Below are 25,054 nucleotides of genomic sequence, written 5' to 3'. Positions count from 1 at the left end.
TGCCCCTCCTCTGCATCTCTGTTCCTCCCTCCCTGTCAGCTGATCAGCTGATGGCCCTTGCGAGGGAGGGGGTCGGGAAGGAGCAGAGTTAGCGTGCTTGCTGCTCCCAGTGGGGGCAGGGCCTTGGGAAGGGAAGGGGGGGGAATAGGGGCATAGCCCCTCCAGCTCCCTGCCCTGACCACCCCCCCCCACACTCAGCCCTCTGCCCTGAGCCCTGCACACACCCCAGGCCTGTGCCCTGAACCCTGTGTCCCACATACCCACCAGGCTTCTTCCCTGAGCCCTGTACCCGCCTCATACACACCCAGCCCTCTGATTAACTCTTTCCACTCCCCCCATGACCCCAGCCCTGACTCTGGCACTCCCACACATACCCAGCCCTCCCACCCCCTGCCTTGACACCTGCACCCCCCTCACATGCTCCCAGCCCTCTGCTCTGACTCTAGTCCCCAGCCGCATACCCAGCCCCCTCACACTCCACGCACCCCCCACATCCCCACCCCCACCCTGAGCACCAAACGGGAGCTCCTGCACCCACCCTCCCACATTCCAATCTGCACCCTTTGCACCAAATGGGAGCTGCCCAGGTAAGCGCCCCACACCCAAACCTCCTGTCCCAACCCTGAGCCCCCTCCCTCATTCTAGCCCCTGGCCAGACCCTTCAACCCCAGCCCTGTGCTCAGTGCACTCCCACCCTCAGCTCAGTGCAGAGAGAGGAAGAGATTGGGCCAGAACCAGGGAGAAAGTAGGTACCCACTGTATGTGGGTAGGGCTGGGACCCCAGACCGGCACTGGGCTGAGCGGGTCTGGCAGCCAGGATCCCTGCTGGCAGGAGCCGGAGGATGGAACCCCTGAGCGGCAGTGGGCTGAGCTACTCAGCCTACTGCTGGTCTGGGGTCCTGGCCCTGCACAGCCTGCTGCCAATCTGGGGTTCTGGCTGCCGGACCCTTGCCAGCTGGGGTCCTGGCCACAGGCCCTGCTCAGCCTGCTGCCAGCCTAGGTGAACAGAATTTCAGACCAGCAGCAGGTTGAGTGGGCTGGTGGCGTAAGATCAACATTTTAATTTAATTTAAAATGAAGCTTCTTAAACATTTTGAAAACCTTGTTTATTTTACAATACAACAATAGTTTAGTTATATAATATATAGACTTAGAGAGAGACCTTCTAAAAACATTAAAATGTATTACTAGCACGTGAAACCTTAAATTAAAGTGAATAAATGAAGACTCGGCACACCACTTCTGAAAGGTTGCCGACCCCGATCTACTCTATACATTAATATTCAGTAAAAAATACCTGTCAAATAGCCAATTAATAATTTCTAGTCCACTGTACAAGTTTAGCTATGTAATTTTTATGGTATTGTCATTGATTTACCATACAAGGTATACATTACCTCTAAAGATTTATTAACGAATTGAATGCTTGTGAATGTCGCTGGATCAATAGCTTTGGAAGCTGAAGTCTCAAGTACAGCAGAAGTAGCTATATTGTAAGATTTCTTGCAATCAGTGTTCCTCAGCCCTCTTAATAGGGTGACCAGATGTCCCAATTTTATAGGGACAGTCCTGATTTTTTGGGTCTTTTTCTTATATAGGCTCCTATTACCCTCTACCCCCTGTCCCGATTTTTCACATTTGCAGTTTGGTCACCCTACCTCTTAAAGAGGTAAGCATGTTGGACAGTAAAAGGACAATTGAATTCAGTCTGCTAGGCTATACAGTCCTTGCCCTATTTGCTGAGATTGTCAAGGACTCAAAGGACAGACTGATGTTAATAGGGTTGGAGCTTTGTATGGGTCGATACCTAGTAAGAACAACTATGAGAACACCCAGTTTTTACACACAGACCATCTGTTTTATGTCACGTTCTTTAGGTACCTAGTTCTATTTGTTTGAACTATATTGATCGTAATTTGTTTGAACTATATTGGTCGCACTGTGAGACATTCTGTATGAATTAACTTGTAAATTACTGTTACCACAAAATATTGTGAAAACGTTATTGTGTATGATTATCTCTGAATTCTCTAAGGAGTTTTAATCTTAACAGCACCCCCTAACAGGCTAGGATTCAACTAAAAGCACTTACCAAAAGAAAACATGCAGATTAAAGGATCAGCTACCCAACTAGTTCATATTCCACCAACTTTGGAAAAAGAACTTTGACACTAAAAATTCAATAATTCATACTAGTATAAATTACAAACATTGCACTTCTAGGAAGCTTCTTTTCTGATAGCAGTGTGCTTTGTAATATTTAAGGTTTCAAAGTTGATGGCTCTAATGAGGTTTGGTATTAGAGCAAACTCACAGGTTATAACAAAGGAGAAAATTACAAATATGGGTACTGAACTTATACTGTACATGCAAAAGACATTTGGATTCAATTTTAGGACCTGTGGACTTGATTGTTCACTTTTATGCTAATGTAACTTCACCTCAGTCACTGATATTCCACCAGAGTAAAGCTGGTGTAATGAAACACAGAATCAGGACACAAATACACATTAAAATCTTTAGGCAAATTTTCACAACCATGGGGAAAAGGGGTGGTGGTGTAGAAGCTGGCTTTCTGCCTGGTCCTGTCCCTCTGTGGGATAGACTTATAGCAGCTCTCTTCTCAAGAGAAGCCTGTCATTAGTTAGTGGGTGTCCCACACTCTCAGCTCCCACCCTGTTATGTGATGCTAGCTATAATGGCTAGCTGGCATCCCTTGTGACCACTGTTAGAGATGTTCAAAAAATTTTTTTTGTCTTCAGATGGGATCAGTGTAGGAAAAATTCTGTATGATAGGGCTAGATAATACAAGATATTTCTTCCAACCCTAACCACAAGTCTATTTACTTCATCTTTTCCAGTGCTAGCCATGAACTCCATGAGTTACAGATAAGCGTTTGGTACTAGCTTAAATGCAGTGCATGCTTTCAAAAATTATTTATAAAAACAAATGGGCTTTGTTATGTACTACCATTTTGAATGATCTGGAATTATTTACAATAGTTTTGGAGATATCACAATAATCTTAAATAAGGGTTTTTTCTCCATCCTTTTCGTCATCTTCCACAATCACTGTCTGCTTTTCTTCTTTAAGCAGGTAAGTACCTTTAAACAGGAAAAAAAATTAAAACTAAGAAAAAAACTAGTTAACATATTCATTGTTTACAAGGGCCTAATTTTCCTATCCTTTCCAATTGTTTGATACTCAGTGGAGTTGCTTCTGATTAAATTTGGATAATCAGGCCCCTAATATTTAGTAAACCTGAAACTCATGTCTGTATTTGTACTTTGTAATTAAAATTATTGGACAGTCTCACACACTGCTGATACCTGTTCATAAAACTAGCACATTGCAGTTTATTCTCAGAAATCTTCTGGACTGTTTATTACTTAGATTTTGCAAATGCAGATTCCAGAATGGGCAAATGTTGAAAGACTTAACACCTAGCTCCCACGCATCCAGTATCATCCCCACTGAAATGAATCTAATGGCAACGTGTTGCAAATGTAAATAAAAATATGAATTTGGATCAATGCTGAACAGGCTCCCATGCATTACCAAAGACATTGGACCAGTACAGCAATACTGAGCTTTGTGAATTTGAACATGGATCAAAGAAGATCTGTTTGTAAATGAATACTTAGGATAATTAAGAAAACCACACACCCACTGCCCCAACACTGGAGAGCATAATATAGAGAGGAAGGATGATCTTGTGATTAAAGCACAGGACTGGGATTCAAGAGATTTGGGTTCAACCAGCCACAGAACTCCTATGTAACCTATCATTTAGTGTGTCTGTGTCTCTGCTTGTGAGCTCCCATCTTTTGTCTGTCTAGTGTATTTAGAATGTACAAACCTAGTGCCTAGAACAATGAGGCCCCACTACTGACTGGGGCCTCTATGCACTACAGTGATACAAATAAATAATAAAATATAATTAAAAAATGATGCCCCTAAAATGAAATGTTAAAATCAACCAATGGGATTCCACAGGCAAAGGTTCTACTCAATCCTTATTTTAGCTGAACTGGTTTGTTTTGCCCATTCCTATTGAAAAAAACAATGAATAGCCTCCACAGTATGTTTTATTTCCACTGTCTTTAGTATGGTGGTTGAAATATTCCGTAAACAGGGTGCGGGGAAACCCGGGCTTGAAGCCAAACAAATCCCTTTAAGTCAGTCGCCTACTGTTTGCTGTCAGTGCGCTCCAACCTGCCAAGTTGTTCTGTCAAACCAACCCATTTTCTTTCTTTCTGTGTTGAAAGCCCTCTCATAATGAAGCAGTTCATGAAGTCTGAAAACAGAGCAAAGGAAGCTATGCCACACAGGAAGGCTTTCTTTAACTCTGGACACTCTTCAAGAGGTGAGGAATTAAGTACAGAGATGATTGACCTAAATTACTATTTTGAATTCAGGTCTGGTTTTGTTTGTATGGGTTTTTTACCAATTAGCTGATTTTATTGGGGGAGGGAAACCATTTCAAAGGGTTGGATGAAACTTCAAAGGTAAATGTGACATACAATGATGTGTCCTTCAAACAGCCATTGCGTGACTGATACTGGAAACTGGCAACAGGGAAGCCATTTTAAGGAGATGGAGAGAGAGAGAAAAATGTTCCACACTCAGGTTTCAACTCAGCCCCTAGCAAATAAATTTCCAAAAATATAGACATTTATTTTTATCCCTTTATTTCTGCATCTTTTCCAAAATGTACCACGTTTACAATGGAATCTTATAATGTATAGCAAACAAGATTATAGCTCATAGCTCATACTTTTATCTCCAGTGCTTCTTGGTTCTTATGAGTTACAAAACAATGAGGAAAAAGCAAATGGGCTCCTAGCCATACTATAGGAGCATCAAAATTACCCCGTGCTTGAAGCAATTCCACCTACCACAGCTAATTTTAGCAGAAATTGTCTTCAAGGACTAGGGAGCTAGGCACAGCTGGAGGCCAGCAACAGGACTCAGCAGTCCAGCTATAAGGAGTTGTTGTCATTCAGTAATAGTAAATCACATGCTCACCAAAATAGAGTGTAGTGGTGACTGGGAGTGGTCACAAACTATAATCCTGGCAGGATACCTGAAGCTGGTGTGGTGTGGTATGTAGAGCAAAAGCACAAGATAGCGTGGTCTTGATTGAATGTGAAGAGTGGTGGGATTAGTAACACCTGTGTGCTAATCCTGGCTCTGCTTACTGATTTAGTGTCTGGGCAGATCATTGAGCCTCTCTGCCTCAGCATTCCCAGCTGAAAAATGGGCATCATAACATTCAACACAGCTTCATACAGCTGTTTTAAGGATTAATAGATTAGCCAGCATCTTTGAAGTATATAGCAGTGTATAAATAAATACAAAGTAGTGGTAGTCATTTACAATAGAACCTAGTGCTGATGAGAAATCTGTTGCCCAACACTAGGCTATCAATGGCTTCATACTCTAAAGTCTGTGCCACAGCTCTGCTGAGTACAGTTTAGCAAGGGGAGGCAGAGAATCTGTTGCTAGTCTGGTCCCTGGTGCAGCTTAGAGCTTCCTCTGCCTGACTCTAGGTTATATCTGACTGCCTATCAATCATAGGACAATTCCTGTCAAACTGAGGCTGGTGAGGGGATGGTGTACAGCTGCTTTGCTGGTGCTACAACATGCAAGACTTCCTCTGTGTAAGAGAAATCCTGAGGGAGACAGTTAAACTGGCTTTACAAAGCAATGCAGCAAAGGAGAGGATGAGGGCTTGAGAATGCGGTTTTATAATTATCTCAAATATCCATTTGTCAGGAACAGCTTTGCCATATTCACACGAATATTTACATTCTTGTCAAAACCTGCATTTGCAGAGGGCTCTTCAGAAGTCTTTAAGTTAATTGAATATGCTGCTAAGTGAGGCTAGCAATAAAAAGTGTTTCAAATCTGATGCAGATCATTTATGGTCATGGTGGGGAGCAACATTAGAATTGTGGTTACATTGGCCCAGATCCTTGAAGGTACTGAGGCGCCAAACTCCCAGGGATGGAGATCAGGGCCATTTTCCCTCCTTTATTCCATCAGAAGTCCAAGATGTGGGCTTCTTTGATTTATTTCCTATTTAAATAGCTTTTGCATTTCTAAAGTGATGCATGTATATAGCTGTCACATGCTTGCATTTCAAAAACAGCTACTAATGGGGCAAGTTTTGTACCTGTTAATTATTTTTTAATGTCACTTACTAATGATGAACTTACATTTATCCAAAGCATACTGGGGAAAAGACAGATTTTAAATGAAAGCATTGCTCCAGGAAGATTTGCACCTTGAATGCCACTGTAAATTATCAAATGCTTTGGGCTACTTATTGCAACATACACGATCCCCTATCAATGAGTAGATTGAATGCACATGTATCTCTAACTACAAGGTTAAGATAAAATGAGGAAGGAATGGCAAATTTACCAGAATTCAGAACTCCTCTGAATATATCTCCTGTTCTGGAGAGCAGGGCCAGCTTTAGGAACTGCAGGGCCCGATTCGAATATCCGGTTGCGGTCCGGGTCTTTGGCGGCACTTCAGCGGCAGGAGGTCCTTCACTCGCTCCGGGCAGGGGCAGCTCCAGGCCCCAGCACGCCAAGTGTGTGCTTTGGGTGGCAAGCCACGGGGTGCGCTCTGGCAGTCGCTGCGAGGGCAGCAGGCAGGTTGCCTTCGGCAGCATGCATGGCGAAGGGTCCGCTGGTCCCACAGCTTCGGTGGACCTCCCGCAGGCAAGCCGCCTAAGGCAGCCTGCCTGCCATGCTTGGGGCAGCAAAATACCTAGAGCTGCCCCTGGCTCTGGGTCTTCCGTGGCATTGAAGCACCCCTCACCTTTGAAATGCCGCCAAAGATCCGGAGCAAGTGAAGGCCCTCCCTCCGCCAAAGACCCGGACTGCTGCCGGATGAGTAAAAAATATTAAAAAATTAAAAAGGTGCCTAAGGCGCGGGGCCTGATTCTGGGAAATCGGGGGAATCGGCCTAAAGCCTGCTGGAGAGGAAGGATGGTCTTATGCTTCAGGCATGAGACTGGGACTCAGGAGACCTGGGTTGAATTCCCAGCTCTGCCAGTGACTTCCTACATGACCTCGGGCAAGTCATTTAATCTCTCTCTGACTCAGTTCCTCATCTGTAACATGGAGGTAGTAATATTTCCTTTCCCCTTTTCCCCTTCATGCTTACTTGTCTTGTTCACGTAGCTTGTAAACTCCTTGAGGCAGGGACTCTCTCTTAGGTGTAGGCACAGTACCCAGGACAATGTGTCCCTGTTCTTCATTGGGATGTTTAGATGTATTAGAAGTAATAATTCTGGACATTATTGTGTTTTTGCATAGCTTGCTGGTATTGATAGTTGTGCTTTAGACTGAGCATTGAAGAGAGAACCAGGAGTCCTATTCCCTCTTTGGAGACTCACTGAAGCCTTGGGCAAGACGTTTAACCTCTGTGTGCCTCAGTTTCGATTCTGTAAATACTTATGTATCTCATGGGGTGTTCTGAAGATTAGTCCATGTTTGTTAAGTGTTTGGAAGATGTAAAGTAGTATGGACTTGATTCTGCCCTCCTCATTCCAGGAGCAGTCCTATTGAGAAGTGCAACAGAGACAGTCCCTAGAGAATCTCTAGCCACCCCAAAGTAGATAGGACTGATCTCAAGTGATCAAGGACAGCTCATCAAAAATGGAGGGAGGAGCCAAGGGGCATGATTTTCAGCCCTGTCTACGGGAGAAATGTTTGTGAAGACAGCTTTTAAAATATTGGTTAATTAAGCTAAAATAGGTGATGTTGGTTTGTAGTTTTGGTCATGCTTGAAGCGTTGGCGTTTAGTAGCAACCAGGGGGGGAAATAAAACCTAAAACTGGAACAACCTACAGTGCAAGTTATTGAGAGAGCACTGACCACGGAGTGGTGCTACTTAGGCTGCACATCCAGCAACAGCAATAATAGAGGATTAGGGACAGAAAGGCCCTTTTATGTTTGTTTGGTGCAAATAACCCTCCTGGGGCATCTTGGGTTTGAGCCCATAATTGAGATTTTGTTTTGCACAGCTGTTCCACAAGGCCTCATTTTATTTATTCTCTCCTTGCTGCCTTACTGGGTAACCCTGAAAGTAAATAAGTTGTAAATACTGGACTAGCCCGCAGCCAAAGCAAGTCATTCTCTCACTGCAAGCTATGCACCATGGCAGCCTACATCTAAATATCAGCTTTCTGTACTCCAATATCCAAGCTGGAAAAAAATATGCTTCTTTGAAAGGGGAGACATTCAAACCTAGGCACACAAGCCACTCCAGCCATGTCACACACACACACAATATGCCACAGAGATTATTAGATGACAGATGAGCTGTGCAGGAGAATTGTACCCACAGAAAGGTAGCTGGGATGGGAATGCTGTATCTAGGGAGAGGCAGTAATGAGCAGGCTACTGGGATTGAATTCAAGAGGACTAAGGGTGCCTGCTCATTCACCACTTTATTAGTCCAGTTTCATGAAATGAAAATCAGTTGAGTCATGCTGGCATAAAACTGCAGTAATGCAGTGAAAGATCAAGCCTGAGGTGTTTTATTTTCTATCAGCAGCCGCATTCCTCAGAAATTGGACACGTGCACCGATTTTTGAAACAGAGCTGTAAGCCACTGCATTTTTCTTGTTTTAGTTTATTCCCTTTTGGTATTTCTTGGCTGGCAAATCCTCTGGGGATTATAACAAAGTGCCTCTACTACTATATAACCTTCATTAATGTCCGCTATCATTTGCAAATTCTATCGAAACAAAAAAAGTAGTCCTCTAGGGGCAGACATGGTAAACCCTAGAGGCCCTATTTCTCACTGAAATGCTCACTAGAGATTGCTAATGCTAAAGAGGTGAATATTAGACTAAATGAATGTGGATGACAAATGTTGTCAGTCCTAGCTGCATCCTGCTATAGCAGATATTATATTTAACATAATGCTCATAAAAAGAAGTACATTGCTGTTTACTAAAAACAAGAACAAAATATTTTCTGTTTCATTTTAACTCCTTCATCTCTGCCATGCTCTGTGGATAATATAACACCACCAAATACCTGCCACTTAAATAACAATTTATGGGGGAGATAGATAATGTTGCCCTCTTCTTATTTACATCACCTGAGAGTGAGAACAGATGTTCACATGGGACTTTTATAGCCAGCATTGCAAAGTATTTATGTGCCAGATATGCTAAACATTCATATGCCCCTTCATACTTTGGCCACCATTCCAGAGGACATGCTTTCATGCTGATGATGCTCATTAAAAGAAATAATGAGTTAATTAAATTTGTGACAGAACTCCTTGGGGGGGGGGGAGAATTGTATGCTTCTGCTCGGTTTTATCCACATTCTGCCATATATTTTGTGTTATGGCAGTTTTGGATGATGACTGTGATAGACCCAGGCCAGCTGGGAACAGCAGAGTAGTAGAAGGCAGATATACTGGCCACTGGATAAGCAGTTTTCTGTTCCCTGAGTGACCAAAGCAGGGGCTGTGCTAGAGCAATCAGGAACCTGCTAGAACCAGTTAAGACAGGCAAGCTAATTAAGACACCTGGAGCCAATTAAGAACACACTAGAATCAATTATGGCAGGCAGACTAATCAGGACATCTGGTTTAAAAAGAACCTCCCATCAGTTAGTGGAGGGCGTGCAAGGAGTGAGAAGGCATGGTGCTGGAGAACTAACAAGCGTGACCAGGCTTCAGGAGGAAGATCCTGCAGTGAGGATAAAGAAGGTGCTGGGGGGATGCCATGGGGAAGTAGCCCAGGGTGTTGCAGCTGTCACACAGCTGATACAGGAGACATTGTAGTCAGCTGCTATCCACAGGGCCCTGGGCTGGAACCCGGTGTAGAGGGCAGGCCTGGGTTCCCCTTATGGCCCCAACTCCTGATCGGACACAGAGGAGTTGATCTGGTCTGTGAGCAACACCAGAAGGGAAAGTCTAATTTGGAAAGGGATCTGGCCTGTCTCCGAGCCACTAGGTGGGACACAGAGACAGTGGAGATTGTTCTCCCTTTCCCGCAATGCTGGCCAGTGATGCGGTTAGCTGAGTGAATGGCAGGTTTGAGTCTCGAGCAGAAGTGGCCAAACTGAGGACTGCCGTGAACCTCTGACGAGATCAAATTCGCCAAAAAGCACAGGACCCACCAAGGCAGAGGAGGAACTTTGTCACATGACCCAGCACATGTTCGTTTCAAGAACACTTTCACTGCAGATTTGACAAAACACAAAGAGGGTACCAATGTGAGATTTCTAAAGATAGATACAGCACTCAGCCCAAGATTTAAGAATCTGCAATTGCTTCCAAAATCTGAGAGGGATGAGGTGTGGAGCATGCTTTCAGAAGTCTTAAAAGAGCAACACTCAGATGCAGAAACTACAGAACCTGAACCACCGAAAAAGAAAATCGATCTTCTGCTGGTGGTATCTGACTCGTGATGAAAATGAACATCCATCAGTCTGTTCTGCTTTGGATTGTTATCAAGCAGAACCCATCATCAGCATGGATGCATGTCCCCTGGAATAGTGGTTGAAGCATCAAGGGACACATGAATCTTTAGCATATCTGGCACATAAATATCTTGTGATGCCAGTGCCATGCAAATGCTTAGTCTCACTTTCAGGTGACATTGCAAACAAGAAGTGGGCAGCACTATCTCCTGCAAATGTAAACAAACTTGTTCATCTGAGCAATTGGCTGAACATAAAGTAGGACTGAGTGGACATGTAGGCTCTAAAGTTTTACATTGTTTTATTTTTTAATGCAGTTTTTTGTACATAATTCTACATTTGTAAGTTCAACTTTCATGATAAAGAGATTCCACTACAGTACTTGTAATAAGGGAATTGAAAAACACTATTTCTTGTTTTTCTTACAGTGCAAATATTTGTAATCAAAAATACATCTAAAGTACATTTTGTATTCTGTGTTGTAACTGAAATTAATACATTTGAAAATGTAGAAAACATTCAAAAATATTTAAATAAATGGTATTCTATTGTTTAACAGTGTGATTAATTTTTTAATTAATGGAGGATGGAGAAATCTTCGAAGAGAAGAAATGTACAGAAAGAAGTGAACCAGTAGGGGAGAGCCCTGTTTACAAGTAAGGACAATTAACTTTTGGGGGTATAACAAAGGGATGAGGAGATGCACCCTCATTCCTTTAATCTGTGAGGACAATACGCCAGTGGGCTTGATTTGATGAGAAGAAGTCTTAGCCAAACTGGGGAAAGAACTTGGGGTAAGCTATCCTTAGGAGATGGAGGAATACTTAGTTAAGTTTAGTGTCTAGAATGCATGTTATGATTTTGTTTTATCTATAACCATTTGTTTCCCATATTCTCACTCTCTATCACTTGAATCTCTGTTCTTTGATAATAAATTTATTCTTGTTCCCACTAATCTTATCTATCTATCTAACTGCTGTGTGTTAAGTAAAGCAGACACTCTGAGCAGATGCTTACGAGATGGTGTGTGCTATTCCTTTGGGAACAGCAGATCTAGTTCTGTATGTGTTCAAAGGAATAGGACATGCCTGCAGTCCTCGGGAATTGGTGTGTATCTATCACTGCTTATACAGAAAGTGAGGCCTGCGGAGGCTTGGAAATAAATGATTGTGCTGCCAGAGGCTGGTGGCTTCAGGGAGCTGACCCACAGCAGGTACAGACAAGACTTCCTCATGCAAAGGGCTGGTGGTAGTGAGGTACCTCCCAATCTTGGGTGCCTCTGGGAAGCACCACACGTTTAGGTGCCTAACCTGTTTAGACAATTCTGTAAATTCCAGGTGATGCCTATCTGTAACTTTAGGCATTGAGATACCATTGGAAATCTGGCCAAAAAGGGCTTACATTTCCTCAGGTCTATTTTTAGTTGTTTGGGTTTATTTCCCCATCAGTCTGGTGGAAATATTTCTAAGCTGCCTCTTATTGATTTTTTTCCCCCCCTATAATTTTCTTTTCTTTGCTTTTTTCTCTCTCTCTCTTTATGCCAACTGTTTCTAAATGTAAGCATGCACTTAAATGCTTTGCTGAATCAGGTCCTTAGGCCTTTTCTTTCCCAGTGCTCCTTACTATCTGGTAAGTGTCCCTCTCCAGTGGTATCTTACTTTACGAACCATTTAACACTAGATTTGGAGCTGTCCGTCCCTCCCTAGTGATTTGGAAACAGCTGAGACATTGCTTCTTCTGACTGGCAATAGCTCACTCCTCCCTGAACAGTAGTAATATTTGATGCTGATATGGCACTCTACATCTTCAAAGCACTGTGCAAACATTAGCTAATTAAGGCTAACAACACCTTTGTGGTGTAGGGAGAGTAAGGAGCAGTGTCTTTTTTGCAGACAGGAAAACTAAGAAACAAAGTAGTTAAGGGCACAATGTTCAAATTTTGGTGGCTGAGTCCATATGGATGCCCAAGCTAGTTAGCTGCTCCATGGCCTCTCTGGCTGCACCACTGCCACAGAAAGGCGCTGAAGCCATTGTTGTCTGGATGGCCACCACTGCTGGATCACCTCAGTGTATATTATGTTCTTCCAGTGAGATAGTCTCATATGCCTGCTATGCCCCTGCAGCTGGATTAGGGGGCATCGCTGGGGCCTTCTGACAGTCCCTCACTGCTGTTACAAATGCTTGAAACCACTAGGGGCAGGCTATAATTTGAACCCCATTTCTCCTCCCCCAATACTGCAGCCCGGCAGCAGAGGGGGCACAAGAGCCACCTTGACATCCCCTTCCTGAAATGTGCTTGGCTACAGTGAGGGAGCAAGCACAAAAATTCACCCAGGACTGTGCAGGTGCTCAGCGCAACCAATAATCATGCCATGCTTTAATTAGATACCTAGAGATGGATTCAAGTGCTTAATTTTAGGCACCCAAATTTTGGTCTAAGTAACTTTCCCAAAGCCACACAGTAAGTCAATGGCAGAGCCAGGATAACAAGCCAGGTGTTCTTGCCTCTTAGTCCTGTGCTTTATCTATTAAACCATGCTGCCTCCTGCCTTCAGCTTTCACCATTCACTAACTACATGGGTGAGAGGTTAGGAGAGAACTGATTGGATACATTGAAACTGATAACAAAATTCTGGTCCCAACAAAAACTGGAGGATTTGATTATTGATAGGTGACCCTCAAGGGGTGTGGACGAGTTCAAATACTCACCTTTGCCATTAGTATGTATTATTTGTATTAGGCTAGCATTAGGGGGCTCCAGCCACGGACCAGGTCCCCATCACGTTTAGAGCTATACAAACCCAGAACCAAGAAACTGTTCCTGCCCCCAAACAGCTTACAATCTAAGTGATCAAATTCAAGTCAAATTAAATAATAATAAATAATTTGTTAAAAATATAATAAAAAAATAATAAATTAATTTGAACTCTGAACTCATTCTTAGTTCTCAGCAGGGGTAAGTCAAGAGATCTCCCTTTCCTCATTTCTTTCAGATTGTAAGCTCTTCAGAACAAGGACTGAGTCCTATCTTTGTAGAGAACCTGGCACATTTTGGTCACTACTGCAACACAAATAATAACAATAATTCCAATTGGGAATGAGAAAAATAAGTAGATCAATAGGTGTGATTAGAGAAGTTAAGCAGAGAGGGCAGATAAATGGTGTCCCTTCCAGCGGGTGTTCCTAAACTAACTGCCCTTTCCTTTGAAAGCTGTGCTGATGCTCTTACCTGGTATAAGGGGTGGGATGTGTATTGCAGGTGTATCTTTTCTCCTGGGTTTTTTCTGTTCCTGATCAGTGATCTGAGAGACTGAACTCGCTTTACCCTTCTGTGGTTTTTCGGTGATGTCACACCTTTTAATTAAATGGTCTGAAAAATCTGAGAGGATGCCTGCAGGGAACGACACACAATAAATATTACTTAAGCCTCATCTACACTGATAAAAATTTCACCCATCTATCTTAATATGCTCAGGGAATGCTTACACTACAGAGGCACAACTATGGTGCTGGAGCTGGGCCACTGTAGTGCCATAGTGTAGACACTTGCTACACTGAGGGAAGGGTATTTTCCATCAATATAGTTAATCCATGTCCTCAAGGGGCGGTAGCTAGGTTGATGGAAGAATTTTTCTGTCAGTCTAGCTGTGTGTACATGGGGCTTTAGTCGGCTTAACTATGTGTCTCAGGGGTGTGAATTTTTCATACATTTCAACACCGAGTGCTTTTGAAAATCCTATTCTCCCTCCCTTCCATAGGTAGGCACACACAGATGTAGGAGAAATGAGGACAGTAATATTTTTATTCAACTCCTAGTGAATACAAGTAAACCAGGAAACATCAGAGATTTGTCAGATTTCAATAGTACTAAGTTGTGTTACCTGGTATAGGTGGTGGGGTATGTAAGGCAGGTGTATCCTTTCTCCTTGGCTTCTTCTGTTCCAGCTCACTGTTCTGGGAAGTCTGGATATTTTTACCCTTTCTTGGTTTCTTTTTTAGGTCACAATTCTTAATGAAATGTTCTGAAAGGTCATCTGTGTGGAAAAAATAAAGAATACCTAGCTGATAGAAAATAATGAACCACAGAATTAAAAATAGTGCTCACTTTAATAACAATACTCCCACCCTAGCTGGTTAAAACAGAAAGTAAATTCACCTCTTCACCGAAGGCCATCACAAGGGCCTTAATACCACTTAAAAACGGGAAATAAGTGACACTTAAGTGCCTTATGCTAGTCTTAGAGAATTAAACTTCACAGTGAAGAAGGGAAGAATTATGCCCATATTATAGATAAGGTGATACAGATGTTAAAGCTAGTATTTTCAATCTTGGATACCCTATTTAGACACCTAAATAATAGGACTAATTTTAAGCGGTCCTCTCTACCCACCGCTCCCATTTACTTTGGTGGAGTTACTCTGGATTTGCACCAGTGTATACTGAAGCAGGACTTGACTCATCAGATAGTCTGGGTACATTCTAGACAATTATCCAAATTTCTGGATGCTTAGTCAAGCTGAACAAATTGAGTATTGTGAGGTTGATCCATCACTAATAATATCACACAAACCAGAGGTTTAGTTTTTTAAATTTGGTTTTGGTTGGATTTGTCAGTGTTGCTTTTCAGTTGGAAACTTTACTTAACAAAAGATTTTGATTTCACTTCCTAGCTTTAACACCATCATACTTCCATGGACTAGTGAAAGTAAGGATGAATGACTTAACGATTAAGGCACTGCACTGGTACTCAGTAGTTTTGGATTCAGTGTGATCTTGAGTAAAATCATTTATTCCTGTGTGCCTCAGTTCCACACCTGTAAAATGGGGATAATAGAGCTTTCTTTCTCACATTTTTTATCTGTTTTGTCCATTTAGATAGTAATTTCTTCAGAAGAGAGATATTTTTTATTTTGTTTCTATATAGCCCCTACCATAAAAGAGCCCTGACCTGGGTTGGGAACTCAGATGCTTCCAGGGTGAAATCACACTCAGGACTCAGAAATCTTGATTGAGTAAAGCAGGCTTGCAAAATTCTACTTGTTTGGGACAAATAAAATATCATTTTGTATTTCAATATCATCACCAGTGTATGGGTAGTCAAGTATATTTTTGTGCCTGGGTTAGCAAATCTTCATGACAATTTTGGAAGGTTGGAATAAAGTAATGACGTGAAGCAAAGGCGAATATGCAAAGTGCAAAAATATGCAAAAGGCACATCTATCAAAGTCTTGAAAGCCTCATATTTAGAAGTGTGTATGAGCGGAGATGCCTCTCATACTCCAAGTGCAAAAGTTATGTAAAAAGTCAGCTCCAGAAAGAACACAGTTGACAATAAAGGGAAAAAAATTAAAATTCTGTCCAAAAGGAATATTTGAAATCTTTTACTGAAATTGCACAGAGAAAGTGGGTGTAGTGAAGGCTCAGATATATCTTAGCTTCCAGTTTATTAATCGATAAAAGCGCTTCTCTTTCTCTATCATGAAAAAGAACAATGACTCTTTCTCCTTTCCTCTCTTTAATTAAATTCCTTCTAGAGCTTCAGCTAATATTTATATGCAGGAAAGACACTCTTTGCCTGTCCATCTGGCAACAGATGTGTTACCAGAAGGCACAGTCTATCAGGTTTCACAAGGGCTCAGTTGTACCTCTTGGAAAGAAAAAGCCAATGGACTGTACTTAATGATGTAAAGAAGACACCTCTCTAATTACAAGTCACTGACATCACCATAATAACACTTACCTAAACGGTTGCAGTGCGAGTCTCGCTTGTCCAATCTGTCTTCTGGGATATCAAGTGGTTGCACATACTCTGTTGACATCATTGAAAAGGTTTTCTTTTGAAGCTACAACAACAAAAAGAAGCATACCATAAAACAGATATACACCTCTACCCCGATATAACGGGGCATGATATAACATGAATTTGGATATAATGAGGTAAAGCAGTGCTCTGGGGGAGCAAGTTCAATATAACGAGGTTTCACCTGTAACATGGTAAGATTTTTTGGCTCCCGAGGACAGCGTTATATTGGGGTAGAGGTGTATTTATATTCTGTGCCAATCGCTCCTTCCATCCAACCCTGGGAAGTTCCTGTTTTCAAAGTGATTTTTGCCATACAGCTCCTGCTGGCCTGTCTGTTCTTGGAGTGCTTGTGAGCTGTATGGGTTTACTGCCTTCTGACCCCACCCCACCACTCCCACTGATGAATGCAAAACTGCAGATTCTAAAGCAACATCTGCCAGCTTAAAAAAGAGCAGGCCAGATGGGAGGGTTTTAGCAATTAGATTTGAAGGAATCTATTTAAAGGGACACAGTCAACTTGAAATCTAATTAAAACTTAAAAGTAGTTCCAGGTTCCAGTCCAGTCTCTGAGTCCCACTGATATTTGTTCTTGGTGTTAATGTTAATGCTATTTATTCATTTATTTATTTAGAGCAGTGATTCTCAACCGGCGGTACATGTACCAGAGTTCCATCTAATTTTTCTCATCCATGTGTGGGATTAATTTTGTTATGTGCACCAATTCAGAAGTTATGTGTGGTGGGACTGGCGATGAGGGGTTCAGGGTGCAGGAGGGGGCTCAGGGCTGGGGCAGAGGGTTGGTGTGCAGGGGGGTGAGAGCACTGGGGTGGGGCTGGAGAGAGGGCTTTGGGGTGCAGGCTGCCAGTGGCTATGGTAGGGAGAGAGGACTCCCCCCAGTCCTCTCTCCCCGCAACAGCACCTGGGCTAGGGAAGAGGCATCTGTCTCTACCGCAGCAGCCTTGGGGTGGGGACCAGGGGAGAGGCCCCTTTCCCCAGTCGCAGCAGCTCTGGGGCTGGGGGAAAGGCGTCTTGCCCCACCACAGCCCCAGGCTGGGTGGTGGGGTGAGGCTTCTCCCCTTGCTGCACTGCAGCCCTGGGGCTGGGGGAGTTGTCGCAGCCCTGCATGGCCCAAGCTCCCACATTACCACCCCTCACCTCACCCCACATTCGAGTGCAGTGTGCACGCCTGCACAGCCCTTAGTGGCCTCCTATGCAGCTGTGCAGGCACGCACCTTAGAGGCAACCTAGACGCTTACCACTGGGGGTATGCAGGGGTGTTCCAGGGGGTGCATCAACTCATCTAGCTATTTGCCTAGTTTTATAATAGGCTACATAAAAAGCACTAGTGAAGTCAGAACAAACTAAAATTTCATACGGGCAATTATTTGTTTATACTGCTCTATACACTGAAATGTAAGCACAATATTTATATTCCAACTGATTTATTTTATAATGATATGGTAAAAATGAGAACACAAGCAATTTTTCAGTAACAGTGTGCTGTGACACTTTGTATTTTTGTGTCTGATTTTGTAAGCAAGTAGTTTTTAAGTGAGGTGAAACTTGGGGGCACGAAGACAAATCAGACTCCTGAAAGGGGTATGGCAGTCTTGAGAGCCACTAATTTAGAGCCCTCGCTCAAGGACCAGAGCACCACTGTGGTAGGCTCTGTAAATACATACTAATATTTTTGGGGGAGGGGCAGGAGGGTTGGTGGTTTTACAACAACATTTTCCTGTTTTTACAAATGATTTTCTCATTCATGTTGCTGCAACAGATCCACACTGACAGGGAAAACTGACTAACAAATGGCTTGTACAGGGGGAAACAGTGAAACTGACCATAGAGCAGGAAGTGCTGTCAAATGCACAAATTAAACACACTGGAAAAATAAAGGAAAAACTGTTTGTTTTTGTTTTTGGTTGCTTCTCTAATCCCTTTCAGCTACAGTCATTTTAGATGGTGTTTGTAACAACAATAAAAATGTAGAAAGAAGTGTGACTGTTTCAAATCAATGGTGGGCCATTAATTTTTGGTGGGGCAGAACTGGAAAAAATGGAAACCATACATAATGATGAGTAAAATCAGCGAGGAGTCCTTGTGGCACCTTAGAGACTAACAAATTTATTTAGGTATAAGCTTTCGTGGGCTAGAACCCACTTCATCAGATGCATGAAGTGAAAAATACAGGAGCAGGTATAAATACATGAAAGGATGGGAATTGCTTTACCAAGTGTGAGGTCAGTCTAACAAGATAAACTGGATTAATTTGCAAACTGGATACCATCAGATTAGGCCTGAATAAAGACTGGGAGTGGTTGGGTCATTACAAGAATTTAGACTGACGCTTTTGGGCTGGAAGGGTTACCTAGATTCTCATTCCTTGGGTTAGCAAAGGCTGAGACCTGGCGGGGCAGAGGTGGAGCCGTGTGTGTGTTAACAAGTGCTCTCTTTTAGCTATTAATGAGTTCAAGTTTTGGAGCAGGTTGGCTATTTGTTGCTAATTGTGAAAGCACATGGCATAAAATTTTAATGGCCGTCCTTATGGATGGGGAGGATTGGGGAATGGCCGGATAGACTGAAAAAAACAGTGACTCTGGGTAGATTACTAAAAGCCATCCAGTTCCTCTTGGGATTAGCTCACTTGCTGAGTCATGGCCATATGATAGTTAGATTCCTTTGAGCCTTCATATGTTCAGGGGATGGAAAGGCAGATGAAGAATACTTGGAATGTCTCACCCGCTAACCTCCTTTGGTGTCAGTAAACGGTGCTAAACGGTCCAAGGCGAACACAGCAAAAATGAGGCAATCCTTTTGACCAGGAATTTGACTCACTGGACGACTTTATTAAAACACCTTAACACTTTATTAAAACACAGTTGTTCCAGACACATTCTTTTACCACAAAGAAAACATCTACACTTTCTACAAAAAAACCTCACCTTCCTGGCAGTAACTGATTACTGCTTCTCTTCTCAACCCCCTACCTCCCTCTCTCTTCAAAGAAACACTAGCTGTGGGCCTTCCGAAGGGAGAGCCCTGCCTGTTTGCTCATTCACATAGGGCCGGTGCAACCATTTAGGTGACCTAGGCAGTCGCCAAGGGCGCTGGCATTTGAGGGCACCATTTTCTTCGGCAGCAACTGCAGCGGCTGGATCTTCGGCCGCCCTGGTCGCTGCTGGCATTTAGGCGGAGGGAGCTGGGCAGGGGAGCGCGGGGAGGGCTGCCTGCAGCAAGTAAGGTGGGGAGGGAGGCACGCAGGGGAACTCCCCGCCCCAGCTCACCCCTGGCCCGCCTCCTCCCTGTGCACGCTGTGGCTGCTTCACTTCTCCCACCTCCCAGGCTTGTGGCGTCAAGCAGCGTAGGTGCCACAAGCCTTGGAGGCAGGAGAAGTGAAGCGGCCATGGCGTGCTCAGGGAGGAGGTGGGGCAGGGTGAGCTGCTTCACTTCTCCCGCCTCCCAGGCTTGCAGTGCCAATCAGCTTAGGCGCTGCAAGCCTGGGAGAGGGAGAAGTGAAGCAGCCATGGCGTGTTCGTGCGCAGAGCAGGGGTGAGCTGGGGTGAAGGGGGCACCTCAGGGCAGAGGGGAGGAGCTGCCACGGTGAGGGGGTGCCTCAGGGCGGGGCCGCAGGGGGTGGGAGGGTGCAAGGTGGAAGTTTCGCCTAGGGCACGAAACATCCTTGCACCAGCCCTGCATTCACAGCAAACAGAAGCTGTGTTTGTTTTTTTGATCAGCAGCTCCGGGAGCCCCAAGTTCACAACAAAACACACAGAGGCATCACAACAAAACAAAGAGAGTTATCATTCTTTACTTAGGATTATGAGAAGGTTCCGGAGGTCAGTTACAGCATAGTAAGATTATTCCCTGTTTACACTGGCACCCCAGCGCTGCAGCAGCAGTGCTATACTCTTTATTCCTCTCGTAGAGGTGGAGTACAACCAGCGCTGTAGCCAGGGAGATACAGCGCTGTATGTGCCTTGCCAGTGTGGACGGGGAGTGAGTTACAGCGCTGTAAAGCCACCACCAGCACTGTAACTCTCAAGTGTAGCCAAGGCCTCAGGAGGGTGGCTAGTCTGTGGAAGCCCTATTCCACCTCCCTGAGAGGTGGTAGCTATGTCAACGGGAGAAGCCTTCCCACTGTTGCTCGAGGGGGTGGATTTTTCTGTAGTGTAGACCTGGCCTGTGACTTCAAGAATCACAGGCTGGTGCTTTTTCACACCAAGGGGGAAATAAGCTGTGCCAGCCTTTTTGATAGTGCTTCCCCTCTGTCGACTCTGAAGTTCTGGCATCTGGCTGAAGGGGTGAGGTAGGCAGACTTCCAACCCCTGCCTGCCTGTTGGCAGCTTCTCTCCTCTGCCCCCAATCCTTTGGAGACTCTTACAGTGTGGATAGTACACACAGGAGAGTGGGGAATCACCCTAGTCCCCTCTGTGGGAAAGCAAGAAGCCTCATGATTGAGCCTTTAAAAAGAGTCAGAGGCTCAGTTCATTCCTGTTTTACACCTAGTGCAGCCATTTACATCTGTGCAAAGTGGGTGTAAAATGCTACCATACCAGTACAATAGTGTTTTATGCCTACTACGCACTCACTTAGCATAGCTGAAAAGGACTATTCCAGGAGCAAGGCAGTGGAGAATAGTCCATTCTCCTCCGATCAGAAGTCAAGATTTGATTTTGTTACTAGAGAGTGTGCTCTTTCTTCTATACCCTGATCATATTCTCCCACCTGCACAAGTAAGTCCTCTGGTAGGTTTTTGAATTAAGCACATTAAGATTAGAAAATATATGTCACACACAAGAAGACTATTTTTTTCAAGAGGTCTCAAAGTGAAATTCTTCACTGGCAGTTTGATCACTGTGGTTTTATACCACCTCATCAAAGTAACTTGCTGCAACTGGAGCCCTGATAGCATTATACAAAGTTTCTACTCCAGGGTTAAAAGTTTCATTTGACACTAGGTTGTTGTTTCCCAAAACTCCCATCAGCGTGGCCTGAACTTGTTTTTATAAAGCAGCCTTAAAATGTACCATCTCTACGATACATAATACTGCATGTGTTTTAAATCCAGACTGTGCATTCTTTGTCCACTCAAACCTCTGACAAATAACTCCGTGTGTTGCATCTAGCCCACAAAATTGATTTTGAACAGTCTGCCAAGTCCACGGAGAGACTCATGCTGGGATTTGGATCAGGCCCTGTAATAGCAGCAGCTAAACTTGAATCAATGGATCAAAAGCAGAATAAAATGTCTGAGTTTCTGACAAAAAAAGTTGCTGTACTTGGGAGATGATTAAATATGCAAAACCTTGCCTAATTAATTCCCCTAGCAGCAAAACATACCCTACACATGTCATTTCTTTTTAGTTGGATAAACTCCTAATAATCTTTCATATTCTGTCAATTTGCACAATTTGTCTGTGAAATAACGCTGCAATTAAAATAAATTGACACATTTGTCTTTATAGCACTTCATTCGCCATCCCAGCATTCCCATTCACAGCTCAGTCCACCTCCAACTTTCACCATATGGCATCATATGTTTACTTCTTCTAAATCTATCCTGTGGAGTACTTGGAGTCCTGAACTTTACTGCAAGCTCAGCATTGGTATAGATAATAGTCTACAGAAGTGCAATTAGAAAATATCAAATGACTGTAACTAACTTGGTCCTGGTGACTGCAAAAAAATTGTTACTCAAGCAAAGGTAAAGTGCATGTGTGCAGATGTACTTACCGACCAGTGAAAGGCTCTGGGATGGGTGTGATACAGGGTCAGCACTCACTGAAGCAGGAACGTTCTTCACTGCTGCTGCTGTGTGCTCCTGCTCTCCTTATCTAGGGAGCAGCAATGGCTGTTGCTATGGTAATGCTTTGTTTCAAGAGTACTCTGGAGAGAAAAAAAAAGAATAACCTTTAGCCTGTGCACTTAACAGATTTTTGATGATGTGATGGTTGCTGCCTTTTTTTTTTTAATTGGAATGAAGGAAAAAAATAAATTCTACAGAAATAAATAAATAAAAAAAACTGTAACAGTTAAACAACCTTTTATACCAGAGATCAAAGGAAATGATCCAAACATTTTGATGGAGGAATGAAAGGAATTAAACAGGGGATGGTAAATCTTAAAGTGTACCAACTGGAGATAAAATCAGCTATGGCAATTAGAATGCAGACGAGAGAGCGCTAGACTGTTTTTTGCTGTATACAGAGCTGTGCAGTGGATGAAAAAGGTGCAAGGAGGCAGGCCAATAAACATTAAATGTCTCCAACAGTGAGGTTTAGCTGAGGACTGCGGTATTTGTGTGTGTATATGGCCTTGACTCATTACACAAGTCTGACACACTGATGTCATTTAGAGGGTCAGGCCGGGAATCTTCTGTGGCTGCTGTATACTTTGCCAGCAGTGCCCAGTCTCTGCTATTTTAGCCCATTGCTTTAGATGGGACTATTTGGAAGGAGGAAAAATATATAAACATGCCTGATCTTTGCAAAATCACGACAAAGCACTCTGCTCAGTTGACGGTATTATGGATCACACTCTATTTAGCATTCATCCCCATATGAAAAAGTCTTCTCCTGGCGCCTTTCATTAAACCATTCTATAAAACCGTGACTGCTGACAGTTGGTTTGTCACACACGGACTGCCATTCTCAGGCTGTCATTATGACATTGCAACGTATGGTTTAAATTAGTCTTGTTTTCTTTCATACAATAGAAGGAGAGTGTGCCAAGGGACCAAACATGTTCGGTGCTAGCTCCGAGTCCTGGGATTTGCTGAGCACCCTCATCGTCTGTGAAATTCAAGTCCAGTCTTGTAAGGTGTTGAACACTTTTAATTCTCTAAGGGCCTCTTTCTGCATCCATTGAGATGAGGTTTCCTAGTGACTTCACTGGGCGAGATGGGCATTTATCCCAAATGATGCAGGGTGAAAATTTTCAAAAGTGCCTAAGTGACTTAGGATCCCAAGTTCCATTTTTCAGAAGTGGGTTAGACACTCAGGATCTTAAGTCTCACTAAAAGTTAATGGGACTTAAATGCCCAAGTCACTTCTGAAAATGGACTTAAATTCTGAAGTAGAACTTCTTGGGGATTTTTCAGCTAAACATTTTGTGTCGAAAAATGCCAATTCATCCAATCCAAAACTGTGTGCGGAAAGGGGTCAGTTTTGATGAATTTCCCATTTCAAATTAAAAAAAAAGTTTCAAAATTTTTGAAACATCCTATTTGGACCTTTTCTGAAGGAAAAGAGTTTCTATTTTTCATGTCAGAATGACATCAAGTAGATTTATAGTTGTGTGTCTTTTAAATGGCATAGTTAAAATGAAACACTTTAATTGCCCTGAACTGACATTTTTATGGATTTTAGATTTTTTTTCAAGATTTCAACTTTTCATCTCAATTCAGGACAGGAAAATATTTGGAAAATCACAGCAATTCTCCCTGCCCAGGTCTACGTCTAATTCATTTAAATGCTTTTGAAAATGTTATCCAAATCCCTTAACTGAGAGTTGTGGGTGCAAGCGTGGGCAAAGCCTATTAGCTTGCTCACATTTGGCTAGAGCCTCAACTGGTGTAAATTGGCATAGATGACATTAAACCTGCTGAGACTCTGGCCTATTGTCTACCATAGAACTTTTACATGAGCAAGGTATGATGGTTGATATTGTGCAGTTATGATGAAGGTATTATGAAACTGTTGTATCATGAATGCCCTTCTGCATGTGTAGCCACCCTGAAGAGACATGGCTTGTGACACGTCTCTGCCAGATCAAGTCAGTTGTGAAGGACTATCAGCACGAGTAAGTCTTACCTGGGGAGAACAAATGAGTAACTGCATCTTAGGGGAAACTAGTTTTACTTGACCTCTCTGAGGAGAGAGGGAAAGCAGAGAGCAGAAATTTACCAGGAACAGAGCAAAAGATGCTAGGTGACAATTTATGGGTTTAAATCAGGATTTGCAGGGCAGCAGAAGAGAGATATTCAGAGAAAGTTCAGGAAGGAAGAAAGAAGGGCATAGATCAACTAAACAGGACCGGCGCTAGTGTTTTTTGCGCCCTAGGCTCACGGCCATTTTGCCGCCCCGCTGGTTCGCAGCTCCGGTGGAGCTGCCACAGCCGTGCCTGCGGGAGGTCCACCGGAGCCACGGGAACAGCGGACCATCCGCAGGAATGCCTGTGGCAGCTCCACCGAAGCCGCGGGACCAGGGGACCCTCCGCAGGCACAACTGCGGCAGGTCCACTGGAGCCGCCTGCCGCCCCCCGCTGGCAAAATGCCGCCCCCCCAATAATCCTGGTGCCCTAGGCGATTGCCTAGGCCGCCTAAATGGAAGCACCAGCCCTGCAACTGAGAACAGGGGAGGTGATCTGGGGGAGGAGACTGTAGGTTTTGGAACTCAAGGCAAGCTCTGCAGCAGAAGGACCTGAACAGCCCCAGAGGACACGTACCCCTGCCCAAAGAATGCCCTGCAGTAGTGAGGAAATGAAGGTGGGGAAAAGTGTGCAGAGGTTATTACTTTTTTATAGATTCAATAAAGAGCAACAGCATGGTGGAATTCTATGCAGAGTGTCTGTGTGTGGTATAAGCTACATCTACCATGTCACCCCTTGAAGATGAAAACCAGAAAGCTCATACCTTTGATGGGATTCTCAGAGAGGTTGCATTCAAGCTAACAGGGAGTCTTGGTTCCAGGGCCTGGGCAGGGGAACATGAGATTTCAGCTCTCAGGAGGGAGTGTTAGACAATGGATCAAGGATATGCCTAGGGACTCCAAAACTGGGAAAAT

At 43.6% G+C, this 25,054-nt stretch overlaps 1 protein-coding gene across 1 annotated transcript; it reads right to left on the bottom strand.

The window, feature by feature from the left end:
- Window positions 1-1,174: 1,174 nt before the first annotated feature.
- Window positions 1,175-22,089, bottom strand: PPP1R17 (protein phosphatase 1 regulatory subunit 17). Its single transcript, XM_050938105.1, has 5 exons — window positions 22,005-22,089; window positions 16,209-16,311; window positions 14,349-14,501; window positions 13,697-13,858; window positions 1,175-3,105 (listed from the first exon to the last, which is right to left on the bottom strand). The coding sequence occupies exons 2-5, from the start codon at window positions 16,288-16,290 to the stop codon at window positions 3,026-3,028; spliced, it is 477 nt and encodes a 158-aa protein (XP_050794062.1). The 5' UTR covers window positions 16,291-16,311; window positions 22,005-22,089; the 3' UTR covers window positions 1,175-3,025.
- Between the last annotated feature and the right edge of the window lie 2,965 nt (window positions 22,090-25,054).

The sequence above is a fragment of the Gopherus flavomarginatus genome, chromosome 2, assembly GCF_025201925.1.
Source record: "Gopherus flavomarginatus isolate rGopFla2 chromosome 2, rGopFla2.mat.asm, whole genome shotgun sequence".
In the NCBI taxonomy this organism is placed as follows: Eukaryota; Metazoa; Chordata; order Testudines; family Testudinidae; genus Gopherus; species Gopherus flavomarginatus.
The sequence above is the reverse complement of the archived record's forward strand: the minus strand, read 5'-3'. Positions and strand labels throughout refer to the sequence as shown.

Excerpts from the sequence above, each read along its gene's own strand:
- PPP1R17 (XM_050938105.1), bottom strand. The coding sequence starts at position 16,290 with ATGATGTCAACAGAGTATGTGCAACCACTTGATATCCCAGAAGACAGA. Across the intron at positions 13,859-14,348 it reads TACCCCACCACCTATACCAG|GCATCCTCTCAGATTTTTCA; the intron begins GTAACACAACTT and ends CGTTCCCTGCAG. Across the intron at positions 3,106-13,696 it reads CATCCCACCCCTTATACCAG|GTACTTACCTGCTTAAAGAA; the intron begins GTAAGAGCATCA and ends TCCTGTTTAAAG.